Source organism: Penicillium alfredii (assembly GCF_028826965.1).
Source record: "Penicillium alfredii strain IBT 34128 chromosome Unknown utg000009l_segment0_segment0, whole genome shotgun sequence".
Lineage (NCBI taxonomy): Eukaryota > Fungi > Ascomycota > Eurotiomycetes > Eurotiales > Aspergillaceae > Penicillium > Penicillium alfredii.
The window spans coordinates 3,663,953-3,680,291 of record NW_026622706.1 but is presented as its reverse complement, the minus strand read 5'-3'; the positions used below and the strand labels follow the sequence as shown (position 1 = coordinate 3,680,291).

At 54.2% G+C, this 16,339-nt stretch overlaps 9 protein-coding genes across 9 annotated transcripts; 4 read left to right on the top strand and 5 right to left on the bottom strand.

Moving 5' to 3' along the window:
- Positions 1-25: 25 nt before the first annotated feature.
- Positions 26-1,949, top strand: NUU61_007306 (amidophosphoribosyltransferase; the record flags this gene model as incomplete). The annotated part of the gene is made up of 4 exons (XM_056657831.1): positions 26-110; positions 178-630; positions 695-1,382; positions 1,439-1,949. The coding sequence occupies 4 exons, from the start codon at positions 26-28 to the stop codon at positions 1,947-1,949; spliced, it is 1,737 nt and encodes a 578-aa protein (XP_056510631.1).
- Positions 1,950-2,439: 490 nt separating this feature from the next.
- Positions 2,440-3,975, top strand: NUU61_007305 (endonuclease III domain-containing protein; the record flags this gene model as incomplete). Its single annotated transcript, XM_056657830.1, has 1 exon — positions 2,440-3,975. The coding sequence occupies one exon, from the start codon at positions 2,440-2,442 to the stop codon at positions 3,973-3,975; it is 1,536 nt and encodes a 511-aa protein (XP_056510630.1).
- A 328-nt stretch (positions 3,976-4,303) lies between these two features.
- On the top strand, positions 4,304-6,380 carry NUU61_007304 (aldehyde dehydrogenase family protein; the record flags this gene model as incomplete). Its single annotated transcript, XM_056657829.1, has 3 exons — positions 4,304-4,567; positions 4,654-4,835; positions 4,931-6,380. 3 exons carry the CDS (start codon positions 4,304-4,306, stop codon positions 6,378-6,380), a joined length of 1,896 nt encoding a protein of 631 aa, XP_056510629.1.
- Positions 6,381-6,605: 225 nt separating this feature from the next.
- On the bottom strand, positions 6,606-8,153 carry NUU61_007303 (uncharacterized protein; the record flags this gene model as incomplete). The annotated part of the gene is made up of 1 exon (XM_056657828.1): positions 6,606-8,153. One exon carries the CDS (start codon positions 8,151-8,153, stop codon positions 6,606-6,608), a length of 1,548 nt encoding a protein of 515 aa, XP_056510628.1.
- A 984-nt stretch (positions 8,154-9,137) lies between these two features.
- Positions 9,138-9,406, top strand: NUU61_007302 (uncharacterized protein; the record flags this gene model as incomplete). The annotated part of the gene is made up of 2 exons (XM_056657827.1): positions 9,138-9,158; positions 9,233-9,406. The coding sequence occupies 2 exons, from the start codon at positions 9,138-9,140 to the stop codon at positions 9,404-9,406; spliced, it is 195 nt and encodes a 64-aa protein (XP_056510627.1).
- A 531-nt stretch (positions 9,407-9,937) lies between these two features.
- On the bottom strand, positions 9,938-10,978 carry NUU61_007301 (uncharacterized protein; the record flags this gene model as incomplete). The annotated part of the gene is made up of 1 exon (XM_056657826.1): positions 9,938-10,978. The coding sequence occupies one exon, from the start codon at positions 10,976-10,978 to the stop codon at positions 9,938-9,940; it is 1,041 nt and encodes a 346-aa protein (XP_056510626.1).
- A 1,019-nt stretch (positions 10,979-11,997) lies between these two features.
- Positions 11,998-12,894, bottom strand: NUU61_007300 (F1F0 ATP synthase subunit d; the record flags this gene model as incomplete). The annotated part of the gene is made up of 4 exons (XM_056657825.1): positions 11,998-12,027; positions 12,093-12,179; positions 12,260-12,655; positions 12,736-12,894. 4 exons carry the CDS (start codon positions 12,892-12,894, stop codon positions 11,998-12,000), a joined length of 672 nt encoding a protein of 223 aa, XP_056510625.1.
- Positions 12,895-13,112: 218 nt separating this feature from the next.
- NUU61_007299 (nascent polypeptide-associated complex subunit alpha) lies at positions 13,113-13,922 on the bottom strand (the record flags this gene model as incomplete). The annotated part of the gene is made up of 3 exons (XM_056657824.1): positions 13,113-13,437; positions 13,499-13,557; positions 13,692-13,922. 3 exons carry the CDS (start codon positions 13,920-13,922, stop codon positions 13,113-13,115), a joined length of 615 nt encoding a protein of 204 aa, XP_056510624.1.
- A 682-nt stretch (positions 13,923-14,604) lies between these two features.
- On the bottom strand, positions 14,605-15,312 carry NUU61_007298 (60S ribosomal protein eL14; the record flags this gene model as incomplete). Its single annotated transcript, XM_056657823.1, has 3 exons — positions 14,605-14,664; positions 14,779-15,042; positions 15,187-15,312. 3 exons carry the CDS (start codon positions 15,310-15,312, stop codon positions 14,605-14,607), a joined length of 450 nt encoding a protein of 149 aa, XP_056510623.1.
- Positions 15,313-16,339: the final 1,027 nt, after the last annotated feature.

Genomic DNA, 16,339 nt, shown 5'->3' with positions numbered 1-16,339 from the left:
TCACTAGGAACTACCCCGCGTCAGGATGTGTGGCATCATTGCTCTGATCCAGGCGAACCCCTCCTCTGCTGCTGCGGTAGACCTTCACGAGGCTCTCTACCTTCTGCAACGTGAGTCACTGCTCAATGGTCAACCAAGTTGGAAATTTCTTATACTAAAGGGGATGTGGCCTTGCAGATCGTGGCCAGGATGCAGCCGGTATCGCCACCTGCGCACATGGGGGTCGGATTTACCAGCTCAAGGCCAATGGCATGGCTGCCAAGGTCTTCCAAGATGGTGCCAAGGTAGCTCACCTGCCTGGACCGATGGGGATTGCTCACCTGCGATACCCGACGGCGGGCAGCAGTGCCGGTGCTGAGGCTCAGCCCTTTTACGTCAACAGTCCCTATGGCATCTGCTTTGCCCACAATGGCAACCTGATCAATGCCCTAGAATTGAAGAAATACCTGGATCTTGAAGCCCACCGCCACATCAATACCGACAGTGACAGCGAGTTGATGCTGAACATCTTTGCGGATGAGCTGAGTGAGACCAAGAAGGCCCGTGTGAACGAGGAAGACCTGTTTGCTAGCCTGAGCCGCATGTACAACCGGTGTGAAGGTGGATGGGCCTGCACTGCTATGCTGGCTGGTAAGCGCTCTTCTTTTTTTTAACCCCTTATTTGAATGACCTGTCATCTGACCAACTCATTTAGGCTTCGGTCTGCTGGGCTTCCGGGATTCCTATGGTATCCGACCGTTGGTTCTGGGGTCCCGTCCTTCCTTGGATGGGCCGGGTATGGACTACATGATGGCATCAGAATCTGTTGCCTTGGACCAGTTGGGCTTCACCAACACTCGTGACATTCAGCCCGGAGAAGCGGTCATCATCGAAAAGGGTGGGGAGCCGGTCTTCCGCCAGGTGGCTCCCAAGAAGGACTATGCTCCGGATATCTTTGAATATGTCTACTTTGCCAGGCCGGACTCTGTCATCGATGGCATCAGCGTGTACCGCAGCCGTCAACGTATGGGTGAACGCCTGGGTGCGCGGGTCCTTGACGTCCTCGGCCCTGAGATTGTGAAGGACATTGATGTGGTCATCCCCATTCCTGAGACGGCTACCACGTCGGCGACCAACGTGGCACAATACTTGGATAAGCCCTACTGCCATGGGTTTGTCAAGAACCGCTACGTCTTCCGTACCTTCATTATGCCTGAGCAGAAGACACGGCAAAAGGGTGTTCGTCGGAAGCTGAACGCCATGAAGGCCGAATTCAAGGACCGTAATGTGTTGTTGGTGGATGACAGTATCGTACGTGGCACCACAAGTCGTGAAATCGTCAGCATGGCTCGGGAGGCCGGTGCGAAGAAGGTCTACTTTGCCAGTTGCGCACCGGAGATCACGTAAGTTTTATCCCTTGCAATTATCCTGATTGGAAATTCGGCACTAACTTTCGCAGCCACGCCCACATTTACGGTATTGACCTTGCTTCGCCGCACGAACTTGTTGCGCACAACCGAAACCCAGACACCATCGCACAGCACATTGGTGCGGAGCGCGTCATCTTCCAGACCCTGGATGATCTCAAGGGGGCCTGTGCCGAGATTGCCCACGAGAACGGCCAGCAAGAACCCCAGAACTTCGAAGTGGGTGTGTTCTGCGGCAGCTACGTGACCCCGGTGCGACAAGGCTACTTTGAACACCTCGAGCAGATCCGCGGTGAAGGCCGTAAGATCAAAGCACTTGACAAGGCCAAGGAAGCTGTGGCCCATGGCTTTGCCAGCGTGACTGATTTCGAGATCGCCGCCAACGGTGTCACCATGGACACCAACGGCAAGATTATCCCGGCCTCCGGGTCCTCGGACGCTCCCCAACCCAGCTTGGGCTCGCCAGGGCCAGTCAGTGCTGAGAACCCCAAGGTCGATGACCGCATGGACATCAGCATCCACAACATCGCTGACCATCCATGATGATGATGACATGCCTCGTTTCCTGTTTGCATCCGGAGTCTGGGAGTTGTGGGTGGCATACACTAGACACATTTGGGTGGATGATCTGTTTCTATCTGATGCGCAATTGCATTCCACGAATATTAACCATCGATACCACGAAAATCATGAAAAATCAAGAATCAATTCCAACGGATTCCCTCTGAGTGTGTGTAGATCACGTGTCCTACTATAGATCCCGATCGGCCAGTAGAAAGTCGTTGGTCACTCTGCATCGCCCACATCAGATCTGTCATTCCATCATCCCGCTGTATCCCTGAATCAATTGCATCTTGGATCTGGTCGTGGATGGTATTCTCTTTATCTCTTTCTTCTGATTGTTTTCTTTGCCATGAACCGTTCTGCTTGCCGACAATGCCACCATCTGCCCACCTAGGCACATGATCATCTCAATCATCGGCTGAAAACCTCAGGATTGAAATTCCATCTGTTACATCATCTCCAAACAGCCATGGTGCCTCGTGTGACCCGCGCTGCAGCTCGGGCGGCAGCAGCGTTGCTCACAGACACCCAACCCATCAATCCCCCAGCTGAAGCATCAAACGCTCCCACCACCACCAAAAGAAAAAGAACCACAAAGGCAGATGTACCAACACCTAAGAAGAAGACACGACCAAAGGCAACTGCCTCCAAGAAGCAACGCAAGAAACAGACAAAGCCAGTCCTTGCATCTGCAGTTGATGAGCTCCCCCATAACCTGGGACCTGCACCTGTCTCGTTATCCACAGATGCAGATCCTGCAGTGTCAATCAATGGCACTGACAAAGAGAACCAGACAATCAAAGAAGAAATAGTTGAGAAGCTCGCCACAGAGCTCCAGCAAACCGTTGACAATGCCACACAGGTTGTTGTCAAGGAGGACCCAGAGCACAAACTAACGAAAAGTGACCAGAAAGGCCAGAAGAAGCCCAAGAGACATCCATATGGCTTGACCCCTGGACAAACTCCCTTCCCTGACTGGGTTCGTCCTACAACCGAAGAGTGTGAAGAGGTCAATCGATTGTTGTCTGGCATTCATGGAGAGATTATCGCACCAAAGACACTTCCCGAACCTTCTCTGACGGTCACTGGCTGTGGCGAGGTCCCATCTGTTCTTGATGCCTTGATTCGCACTTTACTCAGTGGAGCCACAACGGGGAATAATTCTGCCATGGCTTTCAATGGACTCGTCCAGCGATTCGGCATCCTCACTGAGGGTATCGGCAAGGGGAGTGTCAACTGGGATGCCGTGCGACAAGCCTCACTGAAGGATGTCTTCGAAGCAATCAAGAGCGGCGGACTCGCAGACATCAAGAGCAAGAACCTCAAGGCGATCCTGGACATGGTGCACCAGGAGAACCAGCAACGACGGAATCTCTTGGTAGAAACTGGACCAGCACACAACAAGAACAATGACAAAGACAACCAGCCCCCAACAAACAAAGTCGAGAAGGATAAGCAGTATGAGATAGCCTGTGCCGACCAAAACTTCCTCTCGCTTAACCACCTACACAACCTCTCCTCGGAGGAAGTCATGGTAGAGTTGGTCAAGTACCCCGGGATCGGCCCCAAGACTGCCGCCTGCGTACTCTTGTTTTGTTTCCAGCGACCATGTTTCGCTGTCGACACGCACATCTTCCGCATCTGCAAATGGCTGGGCTGGGTACCACCCACTCGCACCAACGAGGTCACCGCGTTCAGTCATCTGGAGGTACGGATCCCGGATCGCCTCAAGTACTCGCTGCACCAGCTGCTCATCCGCCACGGAAAGACCTGTCCACGCTGTCGAGCTATCACTGGCGAGTCCAGTGCTGGATGGGACGAGGGGTGTGTTATTGATCATTTGGTGACGCGGACGGGCAAGCGCAAGGGTGCTGCTGCGACTGAAAAGCCTCAGAAGAATGGAGGAAAGAAGCATGGTCGAAAGAAGAGAAAAACAGAGCACAGCGAATCCAGCGAGGCCAGTGAATCCATGGAGAGCGAGGAGACTGAATGGCACGAGGACTGATTCTGTTTGCTGGTGTTCACCACGGCTAATATATATATATCTATAAGCTCTATATTTTTAGCGAGCGTTGCCAGGTTCGAGATCTGCCAGATGCTATTTGCAAGTTAAATATTTTATCCCACGATATTCGATTTGACATAAATAATATTAAATAGATCAATGCCAATTAATTGCCCTGGATATAACTGCAGACTGCAGAAATCTGGAGAAAATGTGGTCCGTGTGGTTATCGCCTATCAGGGGAAAAAGATCGCAGTCACCATCCACACCACCGCAACACTCGCCTCCAGAGACCCCAGGGCTCAATTACACCATCCCTTCCAGAAGGATGGATTGTCTGGTCTCGCACATTCCCCCGTCGCTACGCTCCCTCGTGGAGGCCGGCGGGCCGCTGTACACGGAGCACGCCCCGTGGATCGGTGTCGCGTTGGTCTCCCTGGTTGCTGTTTACGCGGGGTATCTCTACATCCGATGCCAGAAAGAGGCTGCCGTCGCGTTCAATGTCCCCGTGCCCTCAGAAGTGCGCAATAGCTCGACAGGCAAGAAATGGGAAGAGGTTCAGGGACAGCAGAAGCAGGTGTTGCAGGACCAGGTTCGGGGGTGAGTCTGAGCGAATCCCAGTGAGGAGGCTATTTCTTTTTTGCAAGGATGTGAACTGACTCCTCTTGTTTTCCCTAGAAATGGAATGACCGGTTGATCATGAGCTATTGTCCCGCCGATGGCAGGGTGTTGGGTAATGGGATCAAGCCCGCGACGGTCGAGGATGTCAATGGTGCGGTGCGGGCAGCGCAGGCTGCACAGCGGGAATGGGCTCAGTCGACCTTTGCGGAACGCCGCAAGGTTCTTCGGACTATGTTGAAGTATGTTGCGGACGCCAATTCCTTTCTCGCTTCCCGCTCTCCCTCTACGTGCAACATACACCCAAAAAGGCTCGTCCCACTGACTTGAACACTAGATACGTCCTCGAGCACCAAGATGAACTCGTGACGGCGTGCTGCCTCGACTCGGGCAAAACGAAAGTGGACGCCTCATTCGGCGAGATCCTTGTCACAGCGGAGAAACTCAAGTGGACGATCGACCACGGCGAGAAAGCGCTGCTCCCGGACCGGCGGCCAACCAACTTCCTGATGATGTACAAGAAGAATATGGTTCTTTACGAGCCGCTCGGGGTGGTGGCCGCCTGCGTATCCTGGAACTATCCTTTCCACAACTTCATCGGCCCCGTGATCAGCGCGCTGTTCACCGGCAACGCCGTAGTAGTCAAGCCGTCCGAGCAGACGGCGTGGTCGTCTGCATTCTTCCTGGATGTCGTGCGCGGCGCCCTCGCCAGCTGCGGCCACTCGCGCGACCTCGTCCAAACCATCGTGTGTCTCCCCGCCGTGGCCGACGCGCTGACCTCGCACCCGGACGTCGCGCAGCTGACTTTCATCGGCTCGCGACCCGTCGCCCACAAGGTCTGCGCATCTGCCGCTAAAGCGCTTATCCCCGTCACCGTCGAGCTGGGTGGCAAGGACCCGGCCGTCATCCTGGACGACCCGGGCACAGTACGCGGCCTGCCCTCAATCGCCTCGCTCCTCATGCGCGGCGTGTTCCAGTCCGCCGGTCAGAACTGCGTCGGCATCGAGCGCGTCATCGCTCTCCCAGACGTATATGACCGACTCATCGAGCTCGTCGCCCCTCGCATCAACGCTCTCCGGCTGGGCTCCATTCTTTTGGATACCGCCACAACCCCGGATATGGGCGCAACGATCTCTCCCGCGTCCTTCGACAAGCTCGAATCCATGATCGCCGACGCCGTCAAGCAAGGTGCCCGCCTCCTCTGCGGCGGCACGCGCCACAACCACCCGGCCCACCCGCACGGCCACTACTTCTCGCCCACTCTCCTGGTCGACGTCACGCCCGCCATGGGCATCGCCCAAACCGAGCTCTTCGCGCCCGTCTTCCTGGTCATGCGCGCCGCCTCCGTCCCCGACGCCATCGCCATCTCCAACTCAACCCCCTTCGCTCTGGGCGCCAGCGTGTTCGGCTACCGGCGCGCCGAGGTACAGGCCTGCGTCCGGGGTATCGATGCGGGTGTTGTATCCGTCAACGACTTCGGCAGCTACTATGCCGTGCAGTTGCCGTTTGGTGGTGTGCGTGGATCTGGGTATGGTCGTTTTGCTGGTGTTGAGGGCCTGCGTGGTCTCTGTAATCTCAAATCTGTATGTGTGGATAAGTTCCCGGGCTGGATTGCTACTGCTATCCCGCCGCGCGTGGACTACCCCATTCAGAAGACTGATGGGGATGCTGGTAGCAAGGATGGCCCTGCTGCGTGGGAGATGTGCAAGGGTATCGTGGAGACGGGGTACCAGTTGACGTTGGGTGGACGCATTGCAGGGATTATCCGACTGCTAGGAAATATGTGATGGCTTTACTTGTATATTAGTCAAATGAGGGAGATGACCATGGATAGACAGTGTGTGAGTGAAGGGGAGAAATTGGATCATTTCACTTAGATGAAATTCATTAAATATGGCGTATGTAGTCCTACATCTAGATATAAAAACAAGTGGGTATATGACACGAAACCAAGTGAGGTTCGTTATAGAAGAAAAGGAAAGGGCCCAGTCTCACGACAGGCAAAGGAAGACCTACTTCTTGACCCAGTGATCCTCAGTCCGGAACGAGCTCTGCGGCAACCAATTGACGAGCGGGTCGCGGTTAGAGGGTCTGAGCACCTGATCCAGGAACGAGATACCCTCCATATCCATAAGATCCAGCTGGCCGCAATAGAATAGTTGGGCCGTGGGGTCTTCGTGACTGAAGTCGATTTGGTCGGGGAGCCGCAACAGGAAATTCGACAGCCAGCGCGCAAACCGGCCATTCATGAGGTTATAGGCAGACGGGTTCTGCTGCGCGCGGCGCATATTATCGACGGTCCACTGGGTGATTTCCTCCGAGTTCAATGGAAGAGACTCGGCGCTGGCGCGGAGGAGGGCCTCGAAGAAGGCAGCATTGAGGTGAGGTTTGTCGCGGCCGACGCGGGTGACAGTGAGGAAGTGTTCGGAGGGAATCCCAAAGAAGACGGGACGGTTCTGATTGGCGGCTTGGAAGCGGAAACAGTACTCGTCGATCTTGAGGAGGGAGATGACGGCGTTGTATTTCTGCTGGAGCAGGGCCTTGTGCAGGCCCTGGTGGAGAAGCGTGCGGTTGACCTGCGTGGTGGTGGAGGGCATCACGGTTCCTCTGCCTCTGGTGTAGTTGCACGAGGTTATGCGCAGCATCTCGAGGAATGCGACGTCCGCGTCAGAATAGCCCCCGCTGGGGCCGCGGAGGAGATATGATGGGAAGCTGACGAGGTCGATCCCCGGGAAGGTCGTGATCGAGCGCAGCTCCTTACAGCGCACTTCAATCAGCACCATTGGCGTAATGTGGAGCTCATACTGGTGCAGGCCGGTGTTGTTTGCGTTCGGGGCGAGGTCAGTGAAGTCCGGGCCGGTTGCCGCGCTGAGGAACTCACTTATGCGCTGGGATGGTGGGCCCTTGCCGTGGAACACGCGCACCGAGTCATCCTTGCGCGCTATGAACCTGTCCAGGGCGGCCTTCTCCTGCGGCTCCATGACTATGCCGGCATTGAACCAGTGCCGGTGGATGGTAAGGATCATCACCGTAGGAATCTGCTCGCGCACGCGGTCTGCCGTGCACCAGCGACAGCGGAAAACGGAATCCTGTAGCTGGCGCCGGTCGGCGAGCGAGAGCGGGACATATTCACATGGCGCGAACATGCGATTGATAGCCTTGCTACCGGGGTGACTGGGCGGGTCATCCCAGAAAGCGAGCAAGATCAGAACGCGGTAGATGTGCTCGGCCGAGAGGGCAGCAGCCAGAGAAGGCGATGCGCGCGGAAGATTCAGGTTCAGCGCGTACAGGAAGATCTGCTCGATGACCTCGACAGGCAGAGTCTCGAGCATAGACAGCGACAGAGGCGGGGTCCGCGGGCGAGACACAGGCTCTCGGCGAGGAGTAGACCGGCCGGACGTTGAGCGCGACGAGTTGCTTTGGCTGGACATTTTGAATGGTCGCCCTGGTCGGCGCTTCGGTTTGGAGACAGCATGTGCAGATTTTGAGGTCCTGCGTACTGTCTGCTCCGGAGCAAGCTTCGTCCGCGTGGGGACCTCATTGCCCTTGCGAGAGGCCATGATACTGCTCCCGCTCCATCCGTTTCCCTCTGGCTCGTCTCGGGTGGTAATTGTTCCCTAAGCGTCTAGCTTGACAGCTCAGGTTATCTATAAAGAGCCCTGCAGATAACGATGTAACGCAAATGCTGTGCCCCCGACGTCAGGGGACATGCTTATTGGCGGGAGACCACCCGACAGACCCAGTTGTTATCAACACGTGGTGATAGAGACAAGTCATGTGATATGGATCACGCTTGCCATGTTGGGAATCGTGTGTCATGTGATATCGAATGACGTCAAAGACTCGAGAGCAAGGAACGACCAACTTTGGAGATTCGAAGAGAAGGAAAGAAAATAAATAAATAAAATAAAATAAAAGCAGGCAGAAAGAATGTAGAGCAGCAGATAAATTACCAGAAGACACCAAGCAAGGACAGAGCAAAATCTGTCGTCCGAGATCAACACAAATCAAGGAAATGGACCCGCACCGCGTCGATATGACGGAATCCACGAGCAGGTTGTGGGGGGTGTACATGCAGGGTTTGTTCTTCCCTCTCTACTGTATCTGCCTTTAAGAAATACATCTTGCCCCTTCTTCTGATCCTGCTCTACGTCAACTGCATATCCACTCCTATTGGAATCGCTGATTCTCGCACGCCCTTGTCTATCTTTGACCCGTTTCAGCCCAGCCGTTACGTATATCTAGTCAACTTTTTATTTATTTTTTTTAAATCTCTTCTATTCTTGTTTGTCGCTGCACCACCTTCATCATATCTCCCATCTCTCATATCCTGAAAGATATTTAAACCGTGCCCCTCGTGGTTCCCCTCTATCCACCATGCGTCCCTTCAGCGATACTTCTACCCACGCAACTGCCTCTTCCAGCTCGGGACCGACTATTCCCTCGACTCCGAAGCCTTCCACAGTCCAAGATTCCTGATCCAACCTGGACATACATCTACCTCTTACTACAGACACAATAAACGATAATCCACATCTATCAAGATGGGCGCCGTTGTCTCATGCGTAAGTTGTCACTCCACCCCCTCCCAATCAACAGATCCCAGAAAGAATATACTAACTCTCTTCTTTATGTACAGATCCAAAGCGTCCTCCACGCTATCGGCTCCTGCCTGATGACCATCGTCAACGCCATCGGAGCCGTCCTGCGCGCCATCATCGACGGCGTTGTCACCGTCATCGATGTGATCATCGCCTGTCTGACCTGCGGCTACTGTGGTAAACGCAAGCGACGAACCAGGGCCACGGTGTAACGAAGCCAGATTCGATCACTACCGAAGGAAGCTATGCGTCGGTATGGCTACGAGTCACGAGTGATGGGATACAATGGGAAATAAATGGGCGGGTGGACTGGTGGAATGACTTTTGTGTTTCTTATTCTTATTCTTTTTCTTCTTGCCTTTCTGGCTGGATGGGCTGATTTCTTGATGGTTACATACCCCGAATGCTTTTCGTAATACAATGGATTTGCCTATGGATACGAGATGTTCTCTTGTTCTCAAGTCATGTCAACTATGGAATACCTTCCTGTCAGAGTACAGGTTCTTACTGGAGGATGATCACAACTATTGGATATTCATCGAGATGCCATATTGAATTCCTGCTTCAGAGTATAAGGTAGATGACTGGCAGTCTCGATTTCATGATGCTAGATCTAATCTTTATTGCTCCGCTATTGTTAACGCCATATCCAAGAAACATTAAACACGATTAAACACGAAGATTCGTACCATCTAAGCCGCACGATCCTGTACCGTCCCGAGAAAATAGAACCTTCGACACAGCTATGCACAAGACGACGTCGACTCAAGATACCGCAGCAAGTCCTGCTTCGCCTCAGCCGAAAGATCATCCCAGCGCTCATCAAGAATCACCGCAGCAAACGGGTCCCCCGCACCCGTCCCACAACGCCGGACAAGGCTATAGTGCGAAGACCGCAAAGGCCAGCGCGCCGGGACGCGGCAATTAGCAGCGCGGAAATGCATGCGCAGCAGACGGCGGAATGGCTCGATAGCGCGTTTGCGGATCAAGCGATGAGTGATGTCCGAGGAGCGGTCGGCGGCGACCTCATCCTCGTCGAGGTAGAAGTCCGCAGCGAGCAGCTGCAGGAACTCGAATTGCTCTGGCGACCAGGGCGCGCGCAGGACTTTGTCTGGGATGCGGCCCGGGCCGATCACCACCGAGCAAGGGAGCCGGAAGAGGTCGTTTTCGTAGTAGACCTCGTGCGGCTCGCGGATTTGCACGGCACCGAAATGGAACCAGATTGCTAACTTGCGGTCGACGCTGCGTGAGGAGGACCGTGGACAACCTTCGTCCAGCCGTGCGGGGATGATCAAGTCGCCTTTTCCGCGGTGGCCGTCGGCGGCGCGGTCACACTCGCTGAGGTTCTTAAAGTGTGGCCTCAGATCGGCCAGCGCGGCCTGGTCGTCTGGGTGAAATACGAGTCCGGCGCATTTGCGCCGGATGGCATGGGCGATGTACTCGCGCTGGCAGCGCCGGAGCAGTGGCAGCGTGCACCAGCGGCAAGCCAGTAAAGTTGTCTGCAGATGCTGGCGCTGCTGCCACTCCAGCGCCCAGAAATCCAGCGGCGGGGGCAGGAAGTCCGGGGTGAAAAAGCCCTCGCGCGAGCCTGGGTTGGTGCTACTGAACACGAGCCGAACCAGCCAGGTGTAGAGCAGTTGGTTGGACAGGGCATGGCCGAGGCGTGGTGAGGCGCGCGGGAAATTGACTTCCAGGCTGTACAGGAAGATCAACTGCAGAATTTCCACGGGCAGGGATTCGATGCGCGAGGACGGGTAGTCAACCAGCGGGTCGGGTCGACCCATTTGCAAGTAGTGAGCGCTCCCTCGGGACAATAACTTGTTTCCTTTCTCTTTCTCGTTCTCTTCTGCTTTTTGCTTTTTCTTTTCTTTTCAGTCATACAAGACACTTCTTGCTAGAATCACGCACAAGAGATCTGCACTTTGCAAACCTGTTCGAAGGCGGGGAAGAAACCAATGGCGGGGGGTTGTCGCTGGTCATTTCAGTGAAATCAACGTCCACCGGGGGGGGGGGGGGGCATCGATGCGCAAAATACTCATGCCGGAGTTGAGGCACCGCCCTGCATAATCATGTCTGCTGAAACTCTGCAAATGAATTGATGGGGCCAACGCATCGCTGAAGAGAGGGAGGGGAAAGAAGTGGGTATGTTGGACATGAAATGATAGTCTTGGCAAGACTGCATCAATGCTCCGCATCCGCAAGTAGGATGATGCTGGTGGCTTAGGGAGCGGTATGATGCTTGAGTAATGGATTGACTTGGGGTTGTCACTGGATTGCAGGTTCCTGGGATACCCGTGATGCGATGGTTGTTTGGGGATGGCGGGGAGTTGGTTGATGTCAAGACTGAAGAACCGCCAGCATGCGATGGCTGCCCAGAAATCGATCGCTATTTACTGAATTTCGTCAATTCCCTGGATCAAGGCAAGAAGCAGGTATTCTGAAAGGAAACAAATGTGGAGATGTCCCGAGACGCCCATGAATGTAAACCGGATATATATATCCGCAGCCAACATTTACCGCACCACGGCCAGTATCTACATGGATATGATCAGACCTAGCCTCTCTTACTGATCTCGTGCTATGATTACTATAGCATATGCAAAGTCCAATAGACAAATGAAACGCAGAAACTATCTCAATTGAACTGTTTCTATACACATCCCAGCCGCCCCACCACACCATCGATGGAAGATATCCAACCATATCCTGGCTCCATAGCCATATTTCTTGACGCCAAACAAAGTGGACTGGACAGTGTGATGACACGGGGAATAATAACACGGAATAGAGAAGGCGTCCGGGCTTAGACGGCGGACAGATCGCCGAAGCGCTCCTGCAAACATCGAATCGGATGAGTATGGCCTGGTGACCAGACAAAGCGACGGGGTCTAAACGTACCTTGTAGCCAGGGGGCATCCACTTGCCCTTGGAGACCAGCGAGGCGGTCTTCTCGTCGATCTCGGGCTGGGCGGAGGCAACCTCGTCCTAAACAAAAGCGAAGGGATATTGGTAAGCGACCATCCACGCAGCGGTTTGCAACCACACATAACACATATAACACATACCACGGTGAGGTCCTCGAAGGGACGGGCAGTCTCGATGTTGTCTAGGGTCTTCTGCAGGTTCTGCAGCTCGGACTCAACCTTGCCCTTGGTCTGCTCGGCGTTCTGGACGGCCTGGGCCTCGAAGGCGTCGATGGCCTTCAGCTGGCGGCTGACGTCGTAGGAGGCGGGCTTGAAGCTCTTGAAGTGGTTCTCGATCTCGTCGACGATGGCCTGGTTCTTGAGGACGCTGCGGTAGTGGGCGAAGTCGACGGCCTGAGGCTGCTCGGACAGGACCTGGACCTTGCGGCGGGCTTCATCGTTGCGCTTCTTGAAGGACTGGAGCGAGGTCGCGGTCTGGCCGCGGAGGCCGAGCGAGGTCGACACCTTAGCCCAGTCGATCTTGAGAGCGGCGCTGCGCTATAAGGGGGGTTAGCGGGTCCGAGCAGTGGCGCTGAACAGGTCATGCGGCATATAACAGGGGACAGGACGGAACATACAGCTGCCATTGTGACGGGAGGGAGGATAGAGTCTTGGTGGGTAGAGAAAGGAGGGGAGACGGTCAAAGTGCAGGGGAGGTTCCGGGCGAGGGTTGACTCGGAAAGGTTTGGATGCGGATGCCACGTGACCGCCCGGTACCCGAGTGTCCACCGATACATTTCGTGCAGGGTATACTTCTACCATAGAGGCCGTTCAATTAAATGAAATAAAAGAATATAAATAATAAGATAGATTATAGCAAGCTGGGAAGCTGAGCAAAAATACATTGAGAAGGCTGGTTCGATTTTTTTGGGGCTGAATTGTATACACTATGGGCAAGCCATGTCAGATATCCATCCGGTCGCATAACCCATGTCCCTCAAAACCGGTGCGTTGATCATATGCTGAGAGCCATGATCGAGTTCACGATATCGTTGTCGTTCTCCCGCAGGGCCTTGACGGCCTTCTTGCGAGACACATTCGCTTGTGCCATGACCAGCTCGATGTCCTTGCCCTCAAGGCCGCCCTCGTCGACCTCCTCACCGTCATCCTCCTCCTCGTCCTTCTTAGCCTCAGTCTCGGGGGCCTTGCCCTTGCCGAGGTCGTGCTCGTGGTCGTGACCGGCATGCTCACCACCAGCGGCCTCGGCGGCAGCCAGCTGCTGAGCGGCGGAGGCCTGGGCCTGGGAGTTCAGATCCTCGATCTTGGCCTCACCGAAGATGCTAGACAAGTGTCAGCGGCGATCCAAATACAGAACTAATAGAAAAAAAAAGATCCACATACATCCAGGTGTTGCTGTTGGGGGAGCGGTAGACGTCGGGCTGGTTAACGACGAAGAGAATCTATACAACCCAAATAAGAGCGTTAGCTTCGACACACACAGAATATATGGAACCTCTTTTCAAATGCCAAACATGTCATTGAAGCAACTGGTGGCATAACCCCCTCCTCACAATCGCATGGAGGGCACACATACGTTCTTGGGGCGGCGGAGAGTAACGCGGGTGATGCCCGGGACGTGCTTCAGACCCAGCTTGCCAATGGCTTTGCGGGCCTTCTTCTCGTTGCGCGAGTGGATGGTGACGGCGGCACCGCCGGGGATGGTGGGCTCCTCGCCGGCCTCGGACTCGGAGCTGCTACCAGCGTCCTCGGCGGTGGTCTTGGGGACGTCCTCATCATGGATCTCTTCAACACGGGGGTCAGCCATTTTGTGCGAGTGTAGATGAGCCTAGAAAAGTTGAAAAAAAAGAAAATCGACGATCAGCCAACAAGTTCACGGTCCAGCAGGGCTTGTCAAGTGGGAAAGTGGGCGGGGAGTGGGAGGGACAGACGACCCCCCATTAACCGCACAACACCCGGGAAACCAGCCATTCTGAGGTTCGAAATTCGAAATAACAGGGGACCGAATAGCCAAACGCACCTGGATCGCTGATATCAAGCTGTGGTGGGTTGGGGTGGATTTTGTCGGTCGGGAAGTTGAAGGTGCAGTGAGCTGTGCGCAGGCTGTCCCGAAAATCGTTAGCGAGCGGTTGCGCCCACCCCGGACTTCCCACACATTGCCCTATACAACTACGATGGGCAACACCCCATAGTTTATCGGGTTTACAATAGTTGTAAAGCTCTAAAGATAAATAGAAAATACAATGGTTTTTTACGTGATTTAATTTTTTCCCGACTTCTTCTAGAGAGGAATATTCCCTGGATATCAAAAGGACCAGTGGGACTCCCCAGATGCAGAAACCACTGATACAGGCCCTTGCCGGGATATCAAGGATTTAAATGATTTTTGCTGTTGACCGATAATGCATACAGCGATTTTGCTGGGGCAATACCAGCGATGGAAACCCGTCTCAGGACACCTCCTTCATCCTATGCACCCTCGTAATCATTTATGACTTGGCCGCGGCAGCCCGGACCTTGGCGTAGGACTTCTGGACCTCGTAGCGGGCCTGCGATGAGAGTTAGCGGAAATTCCAACTAGAAAGAATCTAATGGGCCAGGGGATGCGCGCAGGTTGTTGGCAACCGCGGAACCATCTCCGGTCTTTGTGGAGGTTCACGTACCTGCTTGCGGAGACGCAGGACCTTGAAGCGCTCGAAGTCGGTCAGGTTCTTCCTCCGCTCGGCACGGTCGGTCTTCTGGGCGAAGTTGCTCTTGGCCCACTTGCCATCGATCTCGTTCTTAGCCCAGAGCTTCTTGACGGGGCCGGTACCGGCAGCGCGGGGAAGCTGAGGGATGATGAAGGGGGTGAGGGTGGCGTGGGCCAGAGGGAGAACGTGACGGGGCACGATCTTCTTCTCCTCGCCGGAGGGACCGTCGACCAGGACCTGTACGATCGCGAGTCAATTATACATTCCACAACCCAGCTCCACAAAAATTTCCCGCCTGGTCGCCCATTGTTCGGGGGGTTGCGAAATTTCCAGGACATCCACACAACAAAGGAGAGAGGAAAACAGGGCGATTCAACATACGCGGCGGTGGTCCACGATCTCGACGATGGCAGCGAGCTTGCCAGCGAAGGGGCCGCGGCGGATCAGCACCAGGCGGCCAACCTCAACCAGCTTCCACGAAGCGAGCGTGACATCGATATCGGCCATGGCGAATTTCTGTTAAAAGAGAAAAAGAGGTTCAGCGCGAATTTCCAATTTATCAGGCGATCACACTCACGGTCGACAACGGGGCTGTTGGATGAGTCGGGAGGGTTGTTGTCGAAAGAGTCGGGAGTGTCCAAGTTGCGAATTTCGGATGTGCCCACATCTCTCGCTTAGCCGGCCACTTGCGGCCGGTCTAGGGTTGTCCCCGGACTAAGGTTACTCCGCCCCGAGATCTTCCTCTCTTTTTCTTCGCAGCTTCTTTGTTTTCCACTGCTGTTCTTCATTGTCATGTTGTCTTCATCGCTCTGCTATTTCCTCGACTAACATTCTAGCTTCTCACTTCCTCATCCATTTCTTCATGGTACGTTCTGACTTAACCTTCTTTTCCTATCTCTTTGCATGATGCGGTAATTTGCGATTGACCCAGTGTCTGTGAAGCCCTCGCCGGGGTTTCGATACAGCGCTGCTGGATGATATTCAATTTCTTACATATTCTGAAAATTCTGTCTACTTGCACGCTCTCTGCTGCCATTGCCTCTGGATGGACCAACCATGCTAACTGGCCGAAGATTCTAGGATCGCTAGCTTCGTTTTCGTTTAATTTTTTTCTCTCAACCCCCAGGTAGACACGACACCACCTGGCCTGGCTTTGACACAAAAGGTACGTTGATGGTGACTTTATCTTGATCACGCTCCCCCGGTCCGATGATTACACACTTTATCACGCCTAGATAGTAAATGATGCCTTTGGCTATGATATTTCCTTTTACACCAAGATCTCTGAGGACCTTTCTCACACCGTGCATGCTATGATGGAAATGCGTGTTGAAATCAGTCTCTAACCTTGTCGATAGATCTCGAATCTCTGTGTCAACGACCTTCCTGGTGGCTCAGCAATCCCGGCGAGCTCATAGATGATAGCAATAAACTATATTTTCTCAATATCTCTTTTCCACATCTCTCTTCTAGACCTGACACGTAAATCATCGCTCTCTATTTGCAGTAAACATATGGAAGTGTTGGAAATTGA